Source organism: Sorex araneus, chromosome 1 (genome assembly GCF_027595985.1).
Source record: "Sorex araneus isolate mSorAra2 chromosome 1, mSorAra2.pri, whole genome shotgun sequence".
Taxonomy (NCBI): Eukaryota; Metazoa; Chordata; class Mammalia; order Eulipotyphla; family Soricidae; genus Sorex; species Sorex araneus.
In genome coordinates this window covers 314,361,899-314,382,825 of record NC_073302.1, presented here as the reverse complement: position 1 = coordinate 314,382,825, position 20,927 = coordinate 314,361,899, and the positions used below count along the sequence as shown (strand labels likewise).

The window sequence follows — 20,927 nt, the reverse complement described above, 5'->3', positions numbered from 1 at the left end:
GGCAAGCTACCCGTGAGTATTGGATATGCCAAAAACAGTAACAATAAGTCTCTCAATGAGAGATGTTACTGGTGCCCGCTCGAACAAATCAATGAGCAACAGGATGACAGTGACAGTGACTGCTAATAAAAACACACACAAGGCTTAACCTGTAACAACATGTGAGTAATCTCTTACACAAGGGCTTAAGGGCTCCAGGGTTAGATACAACAATCTTCACACAGCTTCTTCTAAGTAAACTTTTGATCATTTTTAGTGAATTATTTCTGACAATATAAAATAAATTATGTAGGGTCACTATACGGGCAGGCTTGAGGGATGGTTGGGAAAATTGAAAATAATGGTGATGGGAAGGTACAATGGTGGTGGGATTGGTGCTGGAGTATTGAATGCAACAAATTATCATAAACAACTGTATTAAAAAAGGAAAAGAAAAAAAAAACTGCGGAAGGAAAAAAAAAAAGCTACACAAGTTACTCAGGAGACCTTGATGAAAAAACTGATGAAGGTGGCTATACAACAGATTTTCATTATGAAGCATTTTGAAATTAAGGTTTGCACACTGCTTTACCAGACATATGCTATTATACAATTAAAAGACCAGTACAGTATAAACTTAACTTTAATATGCACTGGGAAACCCTAAGCTTGGTGACTTTATTTCATTTTAACTGTCTGGAGCTAAACCTGCAATTATATCTGAGGTGTGTCTATATACTCTATATACTTGTTGATACCTGAGCCACTTGAGTATAATATCTGTTCAAAAATTAAATTATAAGGTACTATAGTAAATAGATTTAATATTGTAATATTTGGTTATTTCAGCATTTCACCAAAAGTATCACAAAACTGGACTTGGGCCAGGTAATACAGCATCTCATATGGTGCCCGGAGCCCTGCTGGGAGTGATCCCTCAGCACAGAGCCAGGGGAAAGCCCTGCGCACTGCTGGGTGTGGCCCAAAGTTAAAAACAAAAAAAGAGGAAAAGCTTAAGCTTTTGAAATGCACGGTAAAGAATACATAAAAACGTACTCTGTTTCTTTTGTTTCCGGCACCTCACTAATCCACACATCCACAGCACATGGCAAGTGATCCATTTTGCTTATTCCACTTGGCTCTTCTAGAACTTCTGCTTCTAAGTCATCAGGTTCTGAAAAGCAAAACAGTATTTAACAAAAGACAAATCAAATTTCATTTAGAGAAACCAAACTTTCTATAAATTATCATTAGCTAATTTAGGCTAATATTAGAGTAACAGGAAAATATTTTCTTCCCAAATCTTTAATTTTGTTGTGTTAACCCTCTTAGGTTCACTTGTTCCTAAAATGAAAGTCTTGGATTTTTCACTGCAATGCTACAACAAAAATGAAAACTTGGTGTACTTATTCTGGGACTGTACCACAAGTCTAAGTAGAAAGAGCTTGAAAGAGACTTACTCAAAGACAAGCCAGTGAAAAACAATGATTAGAGTAGAGAAAAGGGGATTTTAGCAGTGGGAGAAAATTTGATTCTGTGTGATAACAAGGATCTTGGCAAACGTGTCTAAGAAGATACAATGGTTAAGAAGTTATCTAAACAGAATTTCCCAAGCGATGACTAGCTTCTTCCAGCAGCCTCTGATACAGAGAGAAATGAAGAAATAGTTGAGCTTGTGAGAACTCAGAAGAGAAAGGCCAAGATAATTCCATCTAGGTAACAAAAGCTTCTCATGGTCTCAGGACAAATGCTAAATGGAAGACAAGAAACTGGTCTCCAGGTAAAGATGAAGTCTAGGGTGTCGCCATAAAGACATTTAGGGCAAAATTTTATGTACAGAGAGATTTTATGTACAGAGAGATCTGTTTCAAAAGACAAGAACCACAAGTGTACAGTCTCAAATAGACATTCACAAGGCACCACAAGGTAGAAAAGGTTTGGCTTTATTTTTTGTCCAAAAGGTTTCTGTCAAATGTCATGAGCCAATAAAATAACATTCCATGCAAAATGCACAAAATTGTAAAGAAAATTCTCCTTGCAGAAGTACCACAGCTTGGACTGAAAGAAGGAAGCGAAGAACCCCAATTCCTATCAACTTTTATTACAAAAGAATAAGCTGACAAACTCCTGGCTGAATTTCAGAACTCCTATGGATCAATTACTACAATGTGTGCCCCTGTTTTTTTTTGGTGGTGACTTATCCTTTTCACTTACAAGTCTTTATCCTGGCAAGCATGACACTCAGAGACCTGTGACCAAGGGAACTTAGCTGTACCTAGACCTGACTTTGCTACCATTATCTTTAGACTCTGATCCAAAATCATAAGCTGAAGCTTTGACGAGGATAAGTGTACTTTGTATATGGGTAATTATAAATAATCTGTCAGGAAGTATATAATGGAAGATCAAGATACAATGGCAGATCAATTGTTTACTCATTCCTTTCTCCTCTAGGCTAGCCTACAATTGCTCTGACCAAATGAGTGTGGCAGAAGTGATCGCAATGCCAGCTCTGAGATTAAGAGAACAAGTAGTTTTAATCTTAAGTATCTGCTCAGGTATCACTCCTGGAGGTGCCCAGAGGAGCAACTTTGGTGGGTGCCAGGAATGGAACAGACTGGCAGCGTGCAAGGCAAGCCCCTTAAGCCTGATACTATCTCATTTAATTGAAGTATCTGTAAGCCCCAGGCTACCATATAAGTAATAAGACTCACCTTGCTGGGAAAAGTTTACAGGAAAGGCCAGAGCCTGCATTAAAGGGGAATGGGGGGGGGGGGGCGCTTTTGTGTTAGTCCGCTACCTGCCAGGATGCCAGGAAAGACATTCTGGACTAATCAGACCAGCTGGCTACAGCTGAGCACCACCAACTCATCCCAAAAACATGATTAAAAAATAAAAATTTTAACCTAATTTAAGAGGAATCACTCAAAAACATTTTGACTTTTTTAATGAAGAAGAAACTAAAGTATAATTAAATCAAATAAGTCCATTTTTGACCCATTAAAACATACTACCAATATTTCCACCTGGTTTCAACTGCATCTGCGGCAATGCCTCACTAGACTTGGGGCTGTTTATCACTACAGGACAATCAACAGAAGCTGATGAGTTTATGTCAAATAAAATACAATTTAGTTTTTCTTCTTTAGTAACTAACGATTTATGCTTCTCCCCTTCAGGAGAAAAACAAAGTGAAAAACTCGTGTTACAATCTCAAAATGACTAATAAAGACACTCAGGGCAAAGTTTTAAAGAATTATATTCTTACAGCAAGTAATTTATTTAAGTTGCTATGCATTAGAGATTAATAAATAATTAAGGATTATGATACATAAATTTTAATTGTACATAGTAAAGAATTTAATTATGCATAATTATTTCTGGAACAATTAACATAGTTTACTTTTTTCTTTTTGTGAAATTTATATATGTGTATATGTGTGTATGTGTGTGCGTGTGTGTGCCAGAATGGTATACTCTTAATTACAAGCAAATTGTTTCAGTTTGTTTCTTGTAACTGCTAGTTAATTCTAATTGCTCTGAAACTCTCCATACTTTAATGCCTGGAGAGTATAGTTTTACCTCAGAAAATCTATTGCAGTCTATCTACTAAAATTCTCCTTCATTTTTTTTCTTCATTTCCTTATTACCAACTATATTTTATTTTTTTTCTTTTAGGCACTGTGGTTTGCAATTCTTTTAATAAAAGAGTTTCAGGCATACAATATTTCAGCTCGACAACCAGCATCCCTGCCCCGATATCTCGAGGTCCCCTCACACCCATCCACCCTGCCCCCTTCTTGCATATCTTACAGATGTTGCATTCTATCTAGGTCATTGTCAGATCTCCCAACGCTAATTTTGTCATCATGATTTTAGGTGATTCAATATGATTCAATCCTTCAAATGTCAGATCTCTCCATTCCTTTCCTTGTTCACCCTTCCTCAGCTGAACTTGGAGACCTTATCATTTATTACAGTTCTTCAAAATTTTCAGTATTAAAAATTCCAACTTCTAATTTCTTACATCTGTCTTAGCCACTTAGCTCCATCTCTGCATAAACTCTAAAACATATGCATCATGCTGTGATTCCCTGTTCTATCCTCTGAAAGGAGAGTACCCTCCCACCAAAAATATGCCACTTCTCTAGTACTCAGAATGCACAGATACTACCATTTTTACCTGCCAGCATATGCACTGAAACTCACATGCAATATCTTGCATAAATTCAACTTTCTACTGTCACTGTTACTGTCATGCCGTTGCTCATCGATTTGCTCGAGCGGGTACCAGTAACATACAACTTTCTACTACATCTATATAAGTTGAAGAAAATGGAGAGGCTTGCTGACTGTTTTGATTAACATTACTAAAGTTAATAATATTTTTATATTTATCACTCAAGGTTAGTAGGAACTGCCCCTTGCTTCACTTAACTTTTCTACGAAAAATGGTGTATAGAACTGGAGTGATAGTTCAGCAGGTACCACATTTGCCTGACATGAAACCAACCATGGTTCTATCCCCAGCACCCCGTAAGGGTTTCCTGAGTACTGTCTCGAGTGAGCCCTGAGCACAGCTGAGTGTGGTCAACAAAAAATAAACTAAAAAAAGTGTATACAATTATTTGCAGCTTGTTTGACCTCTTCTTTCCAGTGAACAGAGAACAAAACCACAGTCTTGCTCACATTCTAGAACTTTTTTCTTTCACCAGGTTTCTCAACAATTGGGGCAGAGGTCACATTTTGTTCAGTCTTATTTTTCTGCTGTAAAATTACAGCTATTAAAATTAGGTTCAGGGGCTGGAGCAATAGTACAGTGGGTAGGGTGTTTGCCTTGCATGCGGCCGACTGAGGTTCGATTCCCAGCATCCCATATAGTCCCCCGAGCACCACCAGGAGTAATTCCTGAGTGTAAAGCCAGGAGTAACCCCTGTGCATCGCCAGGTGTGACCCAAAAAGCAAAAAATTAAAAAATTAGGTACAGGGATGTCAGATTGAAATATCACTATTGTTAAACATTGTTTTAGAAGGTCTAATATAAACAGTAACCAAGAAACCTGAACATATGGATGACCTAAGAAGAAAAAGAAGTAACATGTTTAATAAGTGAGTAAGGTATCTGGATATAAGACTTTTAAGATAGAGAGCCAAGAGATAGTGCAGGGTGCCTCACACATGGCTGAGCCAGTACCCCGCAGTCCTCCGTAGACCTAGGAGGGAGTGGGAATGGAGGCCCCCAACCACAACTGGGATTGTCCACAGAGTCCCCTGCTCCAAAGGACCCAAGAAGCTTCAAGCACATAGACTAATCCACTAGAATTAGCACAGAACCATAAAACTCCCTGCACAGCCAAAGCAATTCTGAGAAGAAGGAAGATACGTTATATTCACTGGCTTTATATTATGCCACAGAAATCTAAATAATGTCATACTGGAATAAAACCATATTCTCAAATCCATAGTTGGAGTATAGTTGAGAGCCTTAAGTAAATCCTCAGATATACAGTTAATTTATAACAAAGGAGTGAGGTGCATTAAGTGGAGGAGGAAAGCCTCTTCAACTACTGATGCTTAGTAAGCTGGTTAACCAAATGCAAAAAAAAAAAGCAAAAAGAAAGAAAGAAACTGGACTTTATCTCAAACTATAAACAAAGTTAATTCAAAATAGATTACAGATATCAGTATTAAATCAGAATTCATAAGATATATCAGGAAAACAGGCTAAGGTCTCCATGATATCCACTTCAGAGGTGTGCTGAATGATTCAACTTCTTTTTTGTTTTTGGGTCACATTTGGCGGTGCTCAGGGCTTACTCCTGTCTCAATGCTCAGGAATCACTCCTGGCAGGATTCGGGTGACCATAAGGCATGCCAGGATGAACCCACATTGGCTATGTGCAAGGCAAATGCCCTAACCACTATACTATCTCTCAGGTACCTTAAGGATTCAACACAAAAGCAAAAATAATCAAACGGGACTAGTTCAAATGAAATGTAACCTGTGAAAGAGAAGAGAGCTAAAATTAACAAAATCAAACCCCTGGTTATTGGGGGAAATATTCACACATTATGTCTAATGAAGAGCTATTGTAGAAGATATATGAAGTACTCACAACATTCAACAACAGGGCATAAGAGAAATAGTAGAGAAGTTAAGGTGCTTCCCTTGCATGCTGCCGGCCCAGATCAGCTCCCTGGTACCACATGGTTCCTTGAGTTGATCCAGGAGTAGCCCTGGAGGCCTCTGAGCACCGATGGGTGGCTCAGGTCATCCCTGGCACTGGTGAGCCCAAACACCACTTTCCTGGCCCAGCATATTGAACCACCGGCCTACTTGGCTGAGAAGCACCAGGCATGAGTGGACGCTGAGCTCCCTAAGCACCACTTGGCATACCCCTTACCCCCAGAAGTCAAGAGCAGGAAAACAAACAAGAAAGAAAAGGCAAGAGGAGCTGAACAGACACTTGGTCAAAGCCAACAGGCACGTGCTCATCAGAGAAGAGCTACGGAAAAGCAAACGAGAGAGTACCTCGCACAAGTGGGAATGACCAACATTTAAGAACACCAGAAACACTCATGCTAGTGGGGCTGGGGCAAAAAACAAGAACCTTCACCCACCATCCTGAGGACCCGTTATGGAAGAACCCCGCCTCCTCCCCTGGAAACTTCAGCTCTGTTGTCAGGCTAAGGATCTGGTCACACTGGACACTATCTATTCCGTGTTTTCTATTTATACCATGTACAAGCAAAATCTTCTGGTATTTGCCTTCTGGTTTATTTTGTTCAGATTTATTTCCTTTAACATGACACCCTTTTGCCATTCATAATGCAATAAAATGCAAGATCTTATTTTTTCCCTACAGCTTAGTTAGTAAGCATTCCATGCTGTGCACTCTGGAATGATTCTGTCTCTGTCCCTCTCTCATTTGGGGGCCATACCCAGCAGTGTTAGGTGACTACTCTTGGCTCTGTAGTTCCTACTGAGGGTGCCTGGGAGACCATGTTTGTGTTAGGGAATGAACCCAGAGTTCCAGCATGGAAAGCAAGTGTTACAGACAGATCTTTGCGCTATTTCCTTGGCCTTATACCTCAATTTAGCTGTTGGGGCACATTTCAGATCTTGGATATTGTAAATACTGTTACAATAAACATAGATATGCATTTATCTTCTTGTTTGTTTGTTTCTGGGCCACACCTGGAGATGCTCAGGGGTTACTCCTGGCTCTGCACTCAGAAGTCAATACTGACAGGGCTAGGGGGATATTGGGGACTGAACCCGGGTAGGTCGCATATGAGGCAAGTGCCTTACTCACAATCTCTCCAGCCCTATCTTTTTAAAGTTCCTGTGTTCTTGGGATAATGTTTCTGTGTTGCTATATCATATGGAAACTATTTTTAATCTTATGAGCAGTTTCTATATTGTTTTCTCAGAGGTTGAAGCAATTTACAATTTAACTGTGTCTTCAACATACATAGCTGGCACAACTGGACAGTTACAGACACCAAAAACAAATAAGAAACAGTAAACACAATTTATATCCTTCTCACGACTGTCGCTCTGTGGGTTTGGGATACAGGTGAATGGCACAGCACATGCTCTGCATATGTAAGGCTATGGGTCTGCTACCTGGCACCAAGGCATTTTGCTCTGTGAAAGACTGTATAGAGAAAGATCATACAAACCACAGAAGGAAAATCCACAGAAGTCATCTAGGACCATTAATGAAAACATATAAAGGGCTCTTAAGAATAAGATAATAGGTGCTGAAGAGACAAAACAGTGGGTAAGGCACTTGTTATCCCTGCACAAGGCTGACCACCAATGGGAGTAATCTATGAACACAGAGCCAGGAGGAAGCCCAGAGCACAACTGGTGTGGAGCCCAAATGAGCCCCCCCAAAAAATAAATACATAAAAGATAAATACTTCCATTTTTTAAATGGGCAAATACCTGAACCAATGCATTCTCCCCATCCTAGGATAATGCCTGTCCACCAGCTACAGATATCTTTCAGTCAACCCAACTTCTGGATCCACATCAAAACATACATTATCATCTTATACACTGCTTCTACGTCTTTTTTTGTTCTGACGGTTCTACTTTTCCAGGTCCCTCCATGTACATTTCCTTTCTGCTTGGGTTTTTTTTTTTTTTTTGGCTGGGGGGGGGGGATCCCATCCATGTTGGATTAGATCAAAAACTCAAAACTACAATTTGAGACAACTATCAGGAAACTATATATCAACTATATATATTAGGAAACTATATGAGACAACTATATGAGACAACTATATATCAGGAAAATATAACTCTCCATCTAGAGTTAGAAAATTAAGACAGAAATATAGCACTGTAGCACTGTCCTCCCGTTGTTTATTGATTTGCTCGAGCGGGCACCAGTAATGTCTCTATTGTGAGACTTGTTGTTACTGTTTTTAGCATATCAAATATGCCACGAATAGCTTGTCAGGCTCTGCCGTGCAGGTGGGATACTCTCAGTAGCTTGCTGGGCTCTCTGAGAGGGACGGAAGAATCGAACCCAGGTCGGCCGCGTATAAGGTAAATGCCCTAGCTGAGGTGCTCTTTTTCCAGCCCGACAGAAATATAATTACTAAAATTTTACTTAAAATAGCTACATCTTAATAAGTATAATTTTTAAATAATACTACTTTTAATATAGCAAAACAACTAATTTCTACATACCATTTCTCGTAGCTGTGCTTTCCAAAAGTTCTGTCTGTGGTTGCAGTTCAGCTTCTCCGAGGATCTTGAGAACAGAGTCCGTGGGGCTTTTCCCCCAGACTCTTCTTGGAGACCCACCAGGATCTAATTTAATAACTTCTCCCACTGTATGATCTGTAAGGAAAAGATACAAAAGCCACACTAGATGAAAGAGAATAACAGTAATATTGCACTGTAGGGCAGATTTAAGACCTTCTTATCCAATTATCCACCACATATCCAATTAAGTATTTCACAAGAAAAAAGTTATAAAACCCGAATGCCCTAGAACGGATGACTGGTTGAGGAAACTGTGGTACATCTATACAATGGAATACTATGCAGCTGTCAGAAAAAAGGAGGTCATGAATTTTTTATTTAAGTGGATGGGCATGAAAAGTTTCATGCTGAGTGAAATGAGTCAGAAAGAGAGAGACAGACATAGAAAGATTGCACTCATCTAGGGTATATAGAATAACAGAGTGGAAGACTAACACCCAAGAATTGTAGAAATAAGTACTAGGAGGTTGACTCCATGGCTTGGAGGCTGGCCTCACATTCTGGGGAAAGGGCAACTCAGAGAAGGGATCACCAACTATAATGTAGTCGAAGGCCATGTGGGAGAAGGGACTTGCGGGCTGAATGAGGGCTAGAGACTGAGCACAGTGGCCACTCAACACCTTTATTGCAAACCACAACAGCTAACTAGAGAGAGAGAACAGAAGGGAATGCCCTGCCACAGTGGCAGGGTGGGGGGAGATGGGATTGGGGAGGGTGGGAGGGATGCTGGGTTTACTGGTGGTGGAGAATGGGCACTGGTGAAGGGATGGGTTCCCGAACTTTGTATGAGGGAAGCATAAGCACAAAAGTGTATAAATCTGTAAATGTGCCCTCATGGTGATTCACTAATTAAAAATAAATTAATTAATTAAATTTAAAAAAAGAAAAAAATTAAAAGATAATCCTTTCTATTAAAAAATAAAAATAAGGACGCACTCCATAGATGCCTCCAGATTCTATGCCAGGCTCTCTTATCCCAACCAAATTTCTTTCCCCACCCCAACAGAGCCTAGGCAGCAGTAAAACTCCAGAACTCAATCACTGCTATGTCACAGCTGCTCTGCACAGGTTCGAATGACCCTCACTCACAAGTGAATCTGCTGTATAATAGTATTTTAAATTTTAGAATTCCTGGATTGCAGCCACATTTGGATACGATATATTGTATCCAAATGTACATTATACGAGATACCTCATGCTCTACACCAGTTTCCTTTAAGAAAACTTTATTGGACCATTTTTAGCAGATTATTCATATTAAGCAATGCAAACTTAATTATTTTGGTTCTACTTTGGGGGCATGGTTTGGGATTTGGGGTGAAAGCATTTGAAATATGGTAGTGGAAAGGTGCAATGGTGGTGGGGTTGGTGTTCGAATATTAAATGTAATGAACTACTGTGAACAACTTTATAAAAATAAAATTAAATTTAAAACAAAGAAAAAAAAGAAAAAAGTTATAGAGTTTAAGATGGAAATGTTTAAAAAAATTTTTTCAACATATCGACAGCAAATTTCAGAACAAAAGCAACTGAGATTAGTGATAAAAACAAGCAACTAACATATTTAAAATGAATTAAATTATCCAATGAATTTAACTGAAATATGGATTGAAGTATTTTAGGGAGTACAAAAATAAAATTACTTAAGAAAATAAAAAACTCCCTAAGATATTAAGCAATAACACACAAAAAATTAAAACATAGATATTCTGGGCCAGAGTGATAGAACAGCAGGCAGGGCACTGGCCATGCTCACGGCTGACCTGAGTTTAATTCCGGGCATTACATATGGTGCCCTCAAGACCCCAACAGGAATGAACTCTGAGCACATAGCTAGGAGAAGGCTCTGAACACTGGTGGGTGTGGTTCACTCCCCCTCATATATATATATATGTACATATATATACACACACACACACATATATATATGTTCCTATAAATTTAATTGGAAAAAAATTCTATACTAAATATGCATACGAATTAAAAACAAATGCTTGTGTTTTTGTCTGCTGAATTCTAACTTAAATTCCACATCATAAGCAAATTTCCATCGAATCTCAAACAACGTCTTTACATTTTTAGATGAATACTTGACAGATTTTAACTTTCATCTGCTTACATTTCTTTTACTACCCTTATGGCTTGATAAGAAATTTTGGAAGTAGAAAGCGAAAAGAAACAAACTGACCGAGCTCAGGGGCTGGAGCGATAGCACAACGGGTAGGGCGTTTGCCTTGAGTGCGCCCGACCTTGGTTTGATCCCCGGCATTCCTTAAGCACAGCCAGGAGTAAGCCCTGAGCATTGCTGGATGTGACTCAAAAAATAAAAAAAATAAAAAAACTGACCGAGCTACAATATAGATTATGTCATCATTTAGCCTTGTAACCTCTTCCATTTCTGGGGCTGGAGTGATAGCACAGTGGGTAGGGCGTTTGCCTTGCACGCGGCCAACCCGGGTTCGATTCCCAGCATCCCATATGGTCCCCTGAGCACCGCCAGGGGTAATTCCTGAGTGCAGAGCCAGGAGTAACCCCTGTGCGTCGCCGGGTGGGACCCAAAAAGAAAAAAACAAAACAAAACTTCCATTTCTTCCTTTTTACCATTCTAAACTCCTGCTAAATTGAGGGTGAACTGGTTCTCTTTGAGACCTTCTCTGGGTCCTGGATATTCTGTCTAAAATATTCTCTTTGGTTTTCAGTTTCACCTTACCCTTCAGTACGCCGTATTTTCTATGTAGCATTGCATTAGCTCTTCAAGATCAATTTATTCCCTGCTATGGAGTCTCATATTATCCAATGATCATTCCTAGCATAATACTTATCAACTGTAATTGCCTCAAATTTCTCTTCCCTCTGGACACTAAACTCCACGAGGGACAATGTCTCAGCAAGTATGCCTTCACTGTTAAGTACTGTGTAGCATGCAACAGGAAAGAACTAGTTGAACAAACAGACATAATTAATACTCTGAAGCTTGTCCATCAAAAGAAAAAAAAAGTTTAAAAACTATAGTGAGGGGGCTGGAGCAATAGCACAGCGGGAAGGGTATTTGCCTTGCACGCGGCTGACCCGGGTTCAATTCCCAGCATCCCATATGGTCCCCCGAGCACCACCAAGAGTAATTCCTGAGTGCATGAGCCAAGAGTAACCCCTGTACATAGCTGGGTGTGACCCAAAAAGCAAAAAACAAACAAAAAACAAACTATAGTGAGTTGTTGGTTATTTTATCTTTTTGGAAAATAAGCTCAAAAAAATTTTTTTTTACTTGTCATTGTTCTATTTCCATTGCTAGGAAATCCAGAAAACACTTAGCAATTAGTATTAAATAACTGAATCACAATGTCAAACCCTCTCAAAATCTCTGCTAAATGCCTACAGCTGGTCTGTCAGAGTTCACTATTCCCAACAAAATTATCCTTCATTATAGATTAATCTGTATCATTAGTTCCCTATCTTACAGTAGATACTTTGTAATAAAATCTTTGCCATATTTGAGGTTGAGTAATTTTCTCCATTTCCCACATGTACAGCCACTCTCAAGCCCCCTAAATGTTTCTTTCAGAGAGTCCAGTCCACAATCTCTATGTGTGCTAGGCCAGAAATAAAATATTAATGCCTGATACATACTTTCACTTGCAGAGAAGGACGACTCCAGTGTTAAATTGCCCACAGGAAGCACAAGTTGACCTCCGGCCTCCCACTTTTTGCGATCCGATGATCCTGATTTTTCTTTATCATGCTCTTTGGCATCTTCATGAGCAAGTTCACACGTATCAAATTGATCCTGCTTTCCTTTTTCATCTTCTTGAGCTTTAAGATTTTGATTTAATCTGCGCAGTATTTCCTGTTTATTCTAAAAGATTTAAAATGTTTTAGACCCTTTAACTTCTGAGTAAGTAAAATAGTTATAAAAAGAGAAAATTTGAAAACTGTACTTACTGAGATAATATCATTAGTCTTTTGCCATTCTTCTGAGTTTTCTTCAGTACCAGTTAAACTTTTGTCCTTTAAACACAGTAACAAAGCCAATGAAAAATTGTCATTTTTTAAAGACCACCTAATCATCTAAGTTTATCTTTACAGGGTATTTTTTTCTCCATTAAATTGCTTCAGGTGAATTTTCTAATCCTGTGAAATGTCAATGCAGTTTCCTTCATTTAAAAAGTAATAGTTAAGTATTATCAGTAATCTTGATATTCTGTAGAGTTGACACTCGCCATAACCATGCTGCTGGACCCCGCACCAGGCTGTTTCATTTGGGGCACCCTGGAGGGGGGTGGGTGAGACTCCTCCCCTCCCCAAGGGACCCAGCCCCGGCGGCAGAAAACCTCCAGAACTTAACCACTGCCATGTTCACGGCTGCTCTCCACATGCTCCGGTCGACCTCTCACGAGTGAACCTACTCCTGGACTATGCCACACTTCATACCACACATCCTACCCACACTCCAAGAGTACCATACCATATTTGATGGGGTTCAAAGTAGAAAGCAACCAATCTTAGAAGGAAATTTTTTTTAACAGATCACCGTCTTCTCGTTGTTCATCGATTTACTCGAGCGGGCACCAGTAACGTCTCTATTACACTCAGCCCTGAGATTTTAGCAGCCTCTCCTTACTCATCTTTCCCAACGATTGGAGGCTCTTTCAGGGTCAAGGGAATGAGACCTATCGTTATTGTTTTGGCATATCGAATACGCCACAGGTAGCTTGCCAGGCTCTGCTGTGCGGGTGGGATACTCTCGGTAGCTTGCTGGGCTCTCAAGAAGTATGTATATATCTTTTACTGTACTTGGGATATGAATATGCCATGGGGAGCTTGCAAGGCTCTCCCATGTGGGCAATAGACTCTTGGTAGCTTGTCAGGTTCTCAAGAGGAAGAACAAGGCTATTAGATGTCGCTTGGTCTTATAGTCTCTGGATGTTGGCCGTTGGTGGGATTACATGGCGCTGGGGACAGTTTGTGAGTGTGGCTGCCAAGCTACTGGAAAATGGGGGTCTGGATGGAGAAGGCTCAGTCCTAATCCGAGCAGGCTTGGAGATCTCAGCCCCAGGTCTCGCACACCTGGGTTCCTCTGCTGGTCCCTTCATGCGTGAAACTCGTCAGACTGTGTGGAGAGTGGCCTTGAGCATGGCTCTGGCTAGGTTCCAAAGGTCTTCAATATATATATATATAAGCACACAAGGCTTAACCTTTAACAACATGTTAGTGATCTCTTATAGAAGGGCTTAATAGCCCCTGGTGAAATACAACAATATTCGCCCTCTTTCCTCTAAGGAAAACTTTTTGTAACATTTTCAGCAGTTTTTCATAACAAACAATAAAAAATAAGTTATTTTGGTTCTGCTTTGAGACAGGTGTTGGGGTTTGAGTTGGAAACATCCAAAATACAGTGGTGGAAGGTGTAATGGTGGTGGGATTGGTGTCTGAATATTAATGTAATCAAATATCGTGAACTACTTTATAAAATTTTAAAAAATTTTAAAATTAAGTAGAATGCCAATTATTTGCATAAATTTGGGCTACTGATCTCCTATTTATATCCACTTCCTTCCTCTATGGCACCTGATTTTTGGTTTACATTTAAGGCAGTGTAAGAAATGGGTTTGGGTCATCTTGGCAGTGTACAAATACATAACAAATATATAAAAAGAGAACTACTTTAAATCATTTTAATGTACCGGATGGTTCTAAATATAAAAGCCTATCATTAGAACAGACACCTATCATTAAAACAAACCACATGCAAAAATCTTAGAAATAGTTTTTTTCCTAAGAGAATAATAAAGAACATTTAGGACTTTGTTAAACCTCATCATTTTAAGAATATTTTGGCTGAGGAGTTCTAAATTTGAGGACACTTACCAGACCCACTTCTTTCAAAGCAGAAGTTACCGAAATGGCAGGTCTCATTTGTTGCTTTGATGGCGAGCCGCCTGTGCCACTCTGGCCCAAAGGCAGTGTCCCATCAGAACTCTTCAGTCCTTTAGTGAACAGCTAGGAAGAAAATGTTTTTAACTTAGATTGGACAACTACATCTATATAAAGAGATAAAATGGATAATATAAGATCCCAGCTATTCCAACTTAGACACAAGTAATTTTTTCTTCATCCATTTTTCATTACGCAAGGCAATATCCTAAGTAGCACTGTCTGTAACACTGTCATCTTGTTAATCGATTTGCTCGAGCAGGCACCAGTAACATCTCTATCGTGAGACTTGTTACTGCTTTTGGCATATCGGATACGCCACAGGTAGCTTGCCAGGCTCTGCCTTGCGGACAGGATATTCTCAGTAGCTTGCCAGACTCTCCGAGAGGGACAGAAGAATGGAACCCAGGTTGGCCTCGTGCAAGGCAAACACCCTACCCACTGCGCTATCGCTCCAGTCCAGTATCCTAAGTAACTGAAATATCCTAAGTAATGGGGAAAGACAAAAGAACTGAGACATCTCTGGCCTGAGATGTAAACACGGGCATGTGACAAAGAGCACTAAGTAACTCCTTCCACGTCATTATCAATGTTTCATAAAATGATCCACACAAATAAAGTCTTCCCAGGGATTATAAACTAGTCCTCTTAAATTAATTCATTAGAAGTGGGAATTAATCCATCTCCTTATTCATCTTATACTTCAAAGAAAAGCTTCTGCACTTTCTGCAAGTTTGGCATAATCATGCCTTTTTATTTGGGGTTGGAGGGGATCCCAGGTCGTGCTCAGGAGACCCGAGACACCCCTGGGAACTCTCCGTCAATGAAGCCGGCAGCTCAGGGAGAGGGCCTGAGGATGCAATGCTGGGGCTGCCCCAGCCACTCTGGGTGGGACAATCTTGAAAAGTCTGAACACCAATGACCCAACACAAAGGACCTCTGGATTAAACTGTAAATGTAAATAAAAGAAGTGACAGGTACAGGTAATGAGACTGAATCATCTGTTGTGTTCACATTTTTCTGTTTGTGTTTTTGTTGTTTGTGGTACTGGAGGCTGAACACTGGTCATCTGCATGCCACACAGGCGCTCTAACGCTGACCCACCTCGATGCCCATAGTACTAACTTTTTTCTTGCCACTTACACGCAAAACAATGTGAAGTAAGCTTATGAACATTTAATAAATAAAAGGAATTGGCCTGTAAATGTACACTCAGAGTAACATGGGAAGTTGGCTGACTACTGTTTTCTTTCCAGACTTGTGAACAAGAATTTCAGGCAAGTTAACATATGCAAATATTTATCGAGCGTATTCTAAAAATAAGGCAGAACCGCAATGCTAATATCTAGTCCTCAGAACTCGTATTTCACATCAAAATTGATGCTGTTCAATGTAAAATGAAAAGACTCAATATATTACTGGACGAACTATATTGAGTGACTTTAATGCCTCATACAAACATACAGTAAACAAAGCACTGTGGTGTTGATAAAAAAAAAAAATGAAAGTGGGCAGGGAGGGGCTGAGTGAAACCATGACTTTACACCCCAAAAGAAACAGTGACCAAAATACAGAGAGAGACCGTGGAATGGGACAGAATATTTACCCAATACTCATCTGATAAGGGATTAATATCCAGAATATATAAGACACTGGTAGAATGTATAAGGAAAAAAAACCTCCAACCCCATCAAAAAATGGGGAGAAGAAATGAACAGAAGCTTCCTCAGAAAGGAAATATAAGGGCTGGTGTGATAGCACAGCAGGTAGGGCATTTGCCTTGCACACGGCCAACCCAGGTTTGATTCCTAGCATTCCATATAGTCCCCTGAGCACCACCAGGGGTAATTTCTGAGTGTAGAGCCAGGAGTGACCCCTGTGCATTGCTGGGTGTTACCCAAAAAGAAAAAAAAAAGAAATATAAATGACAAAAGACAAGTTAAAAAAAAAAGCTCCACATTTTAATGCTAATCATCAGGGAGATGCAAATCAAAACAACAATGAGATCATCTCACACTACAGAGACTGACACACATGCAAAAGAACAAAAGCAACCAGTGCTGGCATGAATGTGGGGAAAAAGGGGCACTCTTTCACTGTTGGTGGGAATGCCAACTGGTCCAGCCTTTCTGGAAAACAATACGGGCATGCCTTCAAAAACTAGAAATCGGGTTTCCATATGACCCCACAATACCAATTCTGTGAATATACTCTGAGGGTGCAAAAAAGCACAATAGAAATGACATCTGCACCTGTATGTTCATTGCAGCACTGTTCATAATAGCCAGAATCTGGAAACAACCCAAGTGCCCTAGAACAGTGGACTGGTTAAAGAAACTTTGATACATCTACACAACAAAATACTACGCAGCTGTTAGGAAAGATTAAGTCATGAAATTTGCTTGTAAATGGATGGACATGGAGAGTATCATGCTAAGTGAAATGAGTCAGAAAGAGAGGTACATACATAGAAGGACTGCACTCATTTGTGGAATATAAAATAACAAAATACAAGACTAACACCCAAGGACAGTAGATATAAGGGCAGGAATATTGTCCCATAGTTGGAAGCCTGCTCATGAGCTGGGGAAGAAGGCAGCTGGTATAGAAAAGGGCTCATTAAGACAATGATGGTTGGAGGAATCATTCAGGATGGGAGACGTGTGCCGAAAGATAAAGGACCAAATGTGTTAACCTCTCAGTATCTGTATTGCAAACCCTAATGCCTCAAAGTAGAGAGAAAGTATGGGGGGAAATTGTCTGCCATGGAGGCAGAGGGAAGGTTAGGAAGGGGGTGGGGTACTGGGGACATTGGTGATGGAGAATGCGCACTGGTGAAGGGATGGGTGTTTGATCATTGTATGATTGAAACTCAAACATGAAAGCTTTGTAACTGTATCTCACGGGTGATTAAAAAAAAAAAAACCAAAAATCTACAGTTTCGTCAAATGTATGTGAGACTTTAAGTTTGAGTCCTTAAAACTATTAATAAGAACAGAATAGAAAGCTCGTAAAAAGGCCTATACAAATATAATAATTCTTTAACAGTGGAGAAAAAATAATCTTTCAACAAATGGTATTAGAAAAATTAGATGTCTAACGCAAAAAAAAAAATGTATCTAAGACAAAGACCTTACAACTTTTCACAAAAATTAACTCAGGGGAGTGCTGTAGTAGTACGGAGGGCAGGGCATTTGCCTTTCATGTGGCTGATCCAGATTCGATCCCTGGAATCCATATGGTCCCCCAAGTACTGCCAAGAGTCATTCCTGGGTGCAGAGCCAGAAGTAACCCCTGAGTATCGATGGGTGTGGCAAAAACAAATAAACAAAAAAACTCAAAATTGATCACAAACCTGAGTATAAACACAAAACATGAGAAAATGCAGGTGATCTTGGACTTGGCAGTGACATTTCAAACTCGTCACCAAAGGAATAGTATGTCAAAGAGAAAGTAAGATGGACTTTGTTAAAATTTAAAACTTTTGATCTGTGAAAGTTACTGCCAGAAAAAGATAATTTAAGTCAAAGATCAATATTTTTAAGACACAAAGAAACAGACTATTAATCAAAATTTATTTTTAAAAATCCTAAAACTTAAGAAAAAAACAACCAAAACATTTGCAAAAGATAAATACCCAACAGACACCTTAAAGGAAATAAAATAGATGGCGAATAAAACATGAAATGAAGATCTATATCATATTCCATTCCACTAGGTAAATTAAAACACAATGTGAAGTATAACATCTATTAGGAGAGTAAACTTGAAAACGGATAATACTACAAGATTCTGAGCATGTGGAAAAACAGAAACTCTTATTTCTTTCTGATGAGAATGCAAAATGATTGTCACTTTGAATGATAACTGGACAATTACAAAACAAAACACTCGCTTACATGATTCAACAATCACACGACCTGGCATTTTCCAAAAAGAGTTGAAAACCAATTTCTACCAAAAAAAAAAATCTGCACACAGATAAATAACAGTTTTCATCATAATTGTCAAAACAGACACAAATAAGAAGTCCCTCAGTAGGTGACTGGATTAAAAAAAAATTGGTGAAATATTATTCTCTGCACTAAGAAAGAGTGAACCATTAAACCACTAAAGATGGAGAGGAACATTAAATGTTCACTGATAAGTGAAAGAAAAACGGCATAAAAAATATTATATATGACATTCTAAAGAGACTAAAAAAAAATCGGTTGGTGGGAGTGATGAACAAGCAAAGAATTTTAATTTATTTTTTTAAACATCTCCTGGTCCTGTATAGAATATTCTTTTTTAAAAAATTATTTATTGCTTAATAAAATTTAATTTTTTTAAATAATGTATTCTATATCAAATACTGATAGAATTTGGGACCTTCAAAATGGTAAATAGTCATGGTATATAAAGAAGCACGATAGATAACCATCCAAGCTTAATAACATAATGGATGTTTAGTTGTGTAGATAAACAGGACCTAGAAAGATATGTCAGATATAACTGCATGCCATTATGTATGACTATGTTCTCTGTTTTTTTTTCCATTTCCCATTATGCACATGTTAGCTTCTTTAAAGAAATACACATTTTAAAAACCTGAAAAAAAATATTTTAAAATTTTAGCCACTATGATTTACAATACTGTTCCTGATAGGGTTTTGTGCACACCTAATTCTACACCATATTGTTCACCAGAGTGCCCCATCTCCCCACTGCTCTAACTCTCCCCACCAGGTTAAGCTCTCTTCTTGAAACCAGTTCCAGAGAAATCTTTAAGGCCATGAAAAAACACATGGTATTATAACGATGTCATTACACATTTGTCCAAATTCACAAATGCCTACATCCATAGAATGTAGAATGCCAAAAATGAACTTTAATGGAAATGATAGATCTTAAGTGATGTATTGTTGGTGTAGGTTTGGTGGCTGGAACAAATGAAAGAGCGTGGAGGACGTAGAAATGGAGGCAGTCACACATGTGTGGAGAGGGGGTATATGGAAACACAACAACGACCACAGGTGAAGGTGCTCAAATGGAGGATGTCACACATATGTGAGGAGGATGGGTAGATGAAAAATTTCTCTCTTTCCTTCAATTCTGTTGTAAATTTAAGACTTTAATACAGGCTTTCAAAAAAAGTAGATGGAAATATTGCTTTAATAATCCAAAGTTTAGCATTGCTGGAAAGAAAAATGACGTTTCAGATTCTATTATAACTAACTTAAAGAATACTTGAAAATATTTTGAAAACATGATTGTCTTGTTGTCACAGAGTATACTCAAAGAAATCACCGTAATCTTTGTTTTGTTTTGTTTTTGCTTTTTGGGTCACAGCCAGTGATGCTCAGGGGCTACTCCTGGCTCTGCACACCAAAATATCTAAGAGAGTGAAAACAAACTCCAGTTGAATTTGGAAAAAAAAATTAGATTAAATATGTTATTTCCTTACATGATTATTTACAAGGAAATACATACTTGGAGAGGCCAGAGCAATCAATAGTATAGCAAGTAGAGCATTTGCCTAGAACATGGCTAAGCTGGGATCAACCCCCAGTATCCCAGACGGTCCCCCTAGTCTGTCAGGAGTGACCCCTGAACACAAAACCAGGAGTAAGCCCTGAGCACTACTGGGTGTGTGGCCCCTGCCTCCAAAAAACAAGCAAAAAAAAAAAAACCTATATACACACACACACACACACACACACACACACACATATATATATATACACACATATATATATATTCTCTGAATGCACAAATTATGCAGGTTTTTGTTTGTTTTTTGGGCACACAGAGTGATCCTCAAGGGTTACTCCTGGATCCACACTCAGGAATTACTCCTAGAAGTGTTTGAGGCACCATCAAGGTGCCATATGTGGTGTCAGAGATTGACTGCATGCAAAGCAAGCACCCTACTTTCTTTATTATTGCTCTGAACCTCAAAATTAATCTTAAACATAAAAGAAAATATTATTAATAGCATTGTAAAGCCACAAAATCTCAATATTTTTAAATATAAGAGAAATCTATATCTATAACAGAATATTGTGAATAATCTAATATTTTTATTTATTTATTACTTATTGAATCACTGTGAGAACAGTTACAAAGCTTTCAAGCTTAAGTCTCGGTCATACAATGATCAAACACTCATCCCTTCACCAGTGCACATTTTTTAACACCAAGAACCCCAGTATACTCCTACCCCACCCCTCCCCCTGCCAGTGTGGCAGAT

At 38.9% G+C, this 20,927-nt stretch overlaps 1 protein-coding gene across 1 annotated transcript in view; it reads right to left on the bottom strand.

Annotated features, from left to right (window-relative positions):
• The window catches only part of NEK1 (NIMA related kinase 1), a 139,717-nt gene that overhangs the window by 35,600 nt on the left and 83,190 nt on the right, over positions 1-20,927 (bottom strand). The window contains exons 23-27 of the mRNA XM_055122047.1: positions 14,630-14,761; positions 12,704-12,769; positions 12,392-12,617; positions 8,687-8,839; positions 1,036-1,153 (exon numbers count right to left, since the gene is read on the bottom strand). Coding sequence (XP_054978022.1) covers positions 1,036-1,153; positions 8,687-8,839; positions 12,392-12,617; positions 12,704-12,769; positions 14,630-14,761 — 695 coding nt within the window. The remainder of the gene's footprint in view (positions 1-1,035; positions 1,154-8,686; positions 8,840-12,391; positions 12,618-12,703; positions 12,770-14,629; positions 14,762-20,927) is intronic.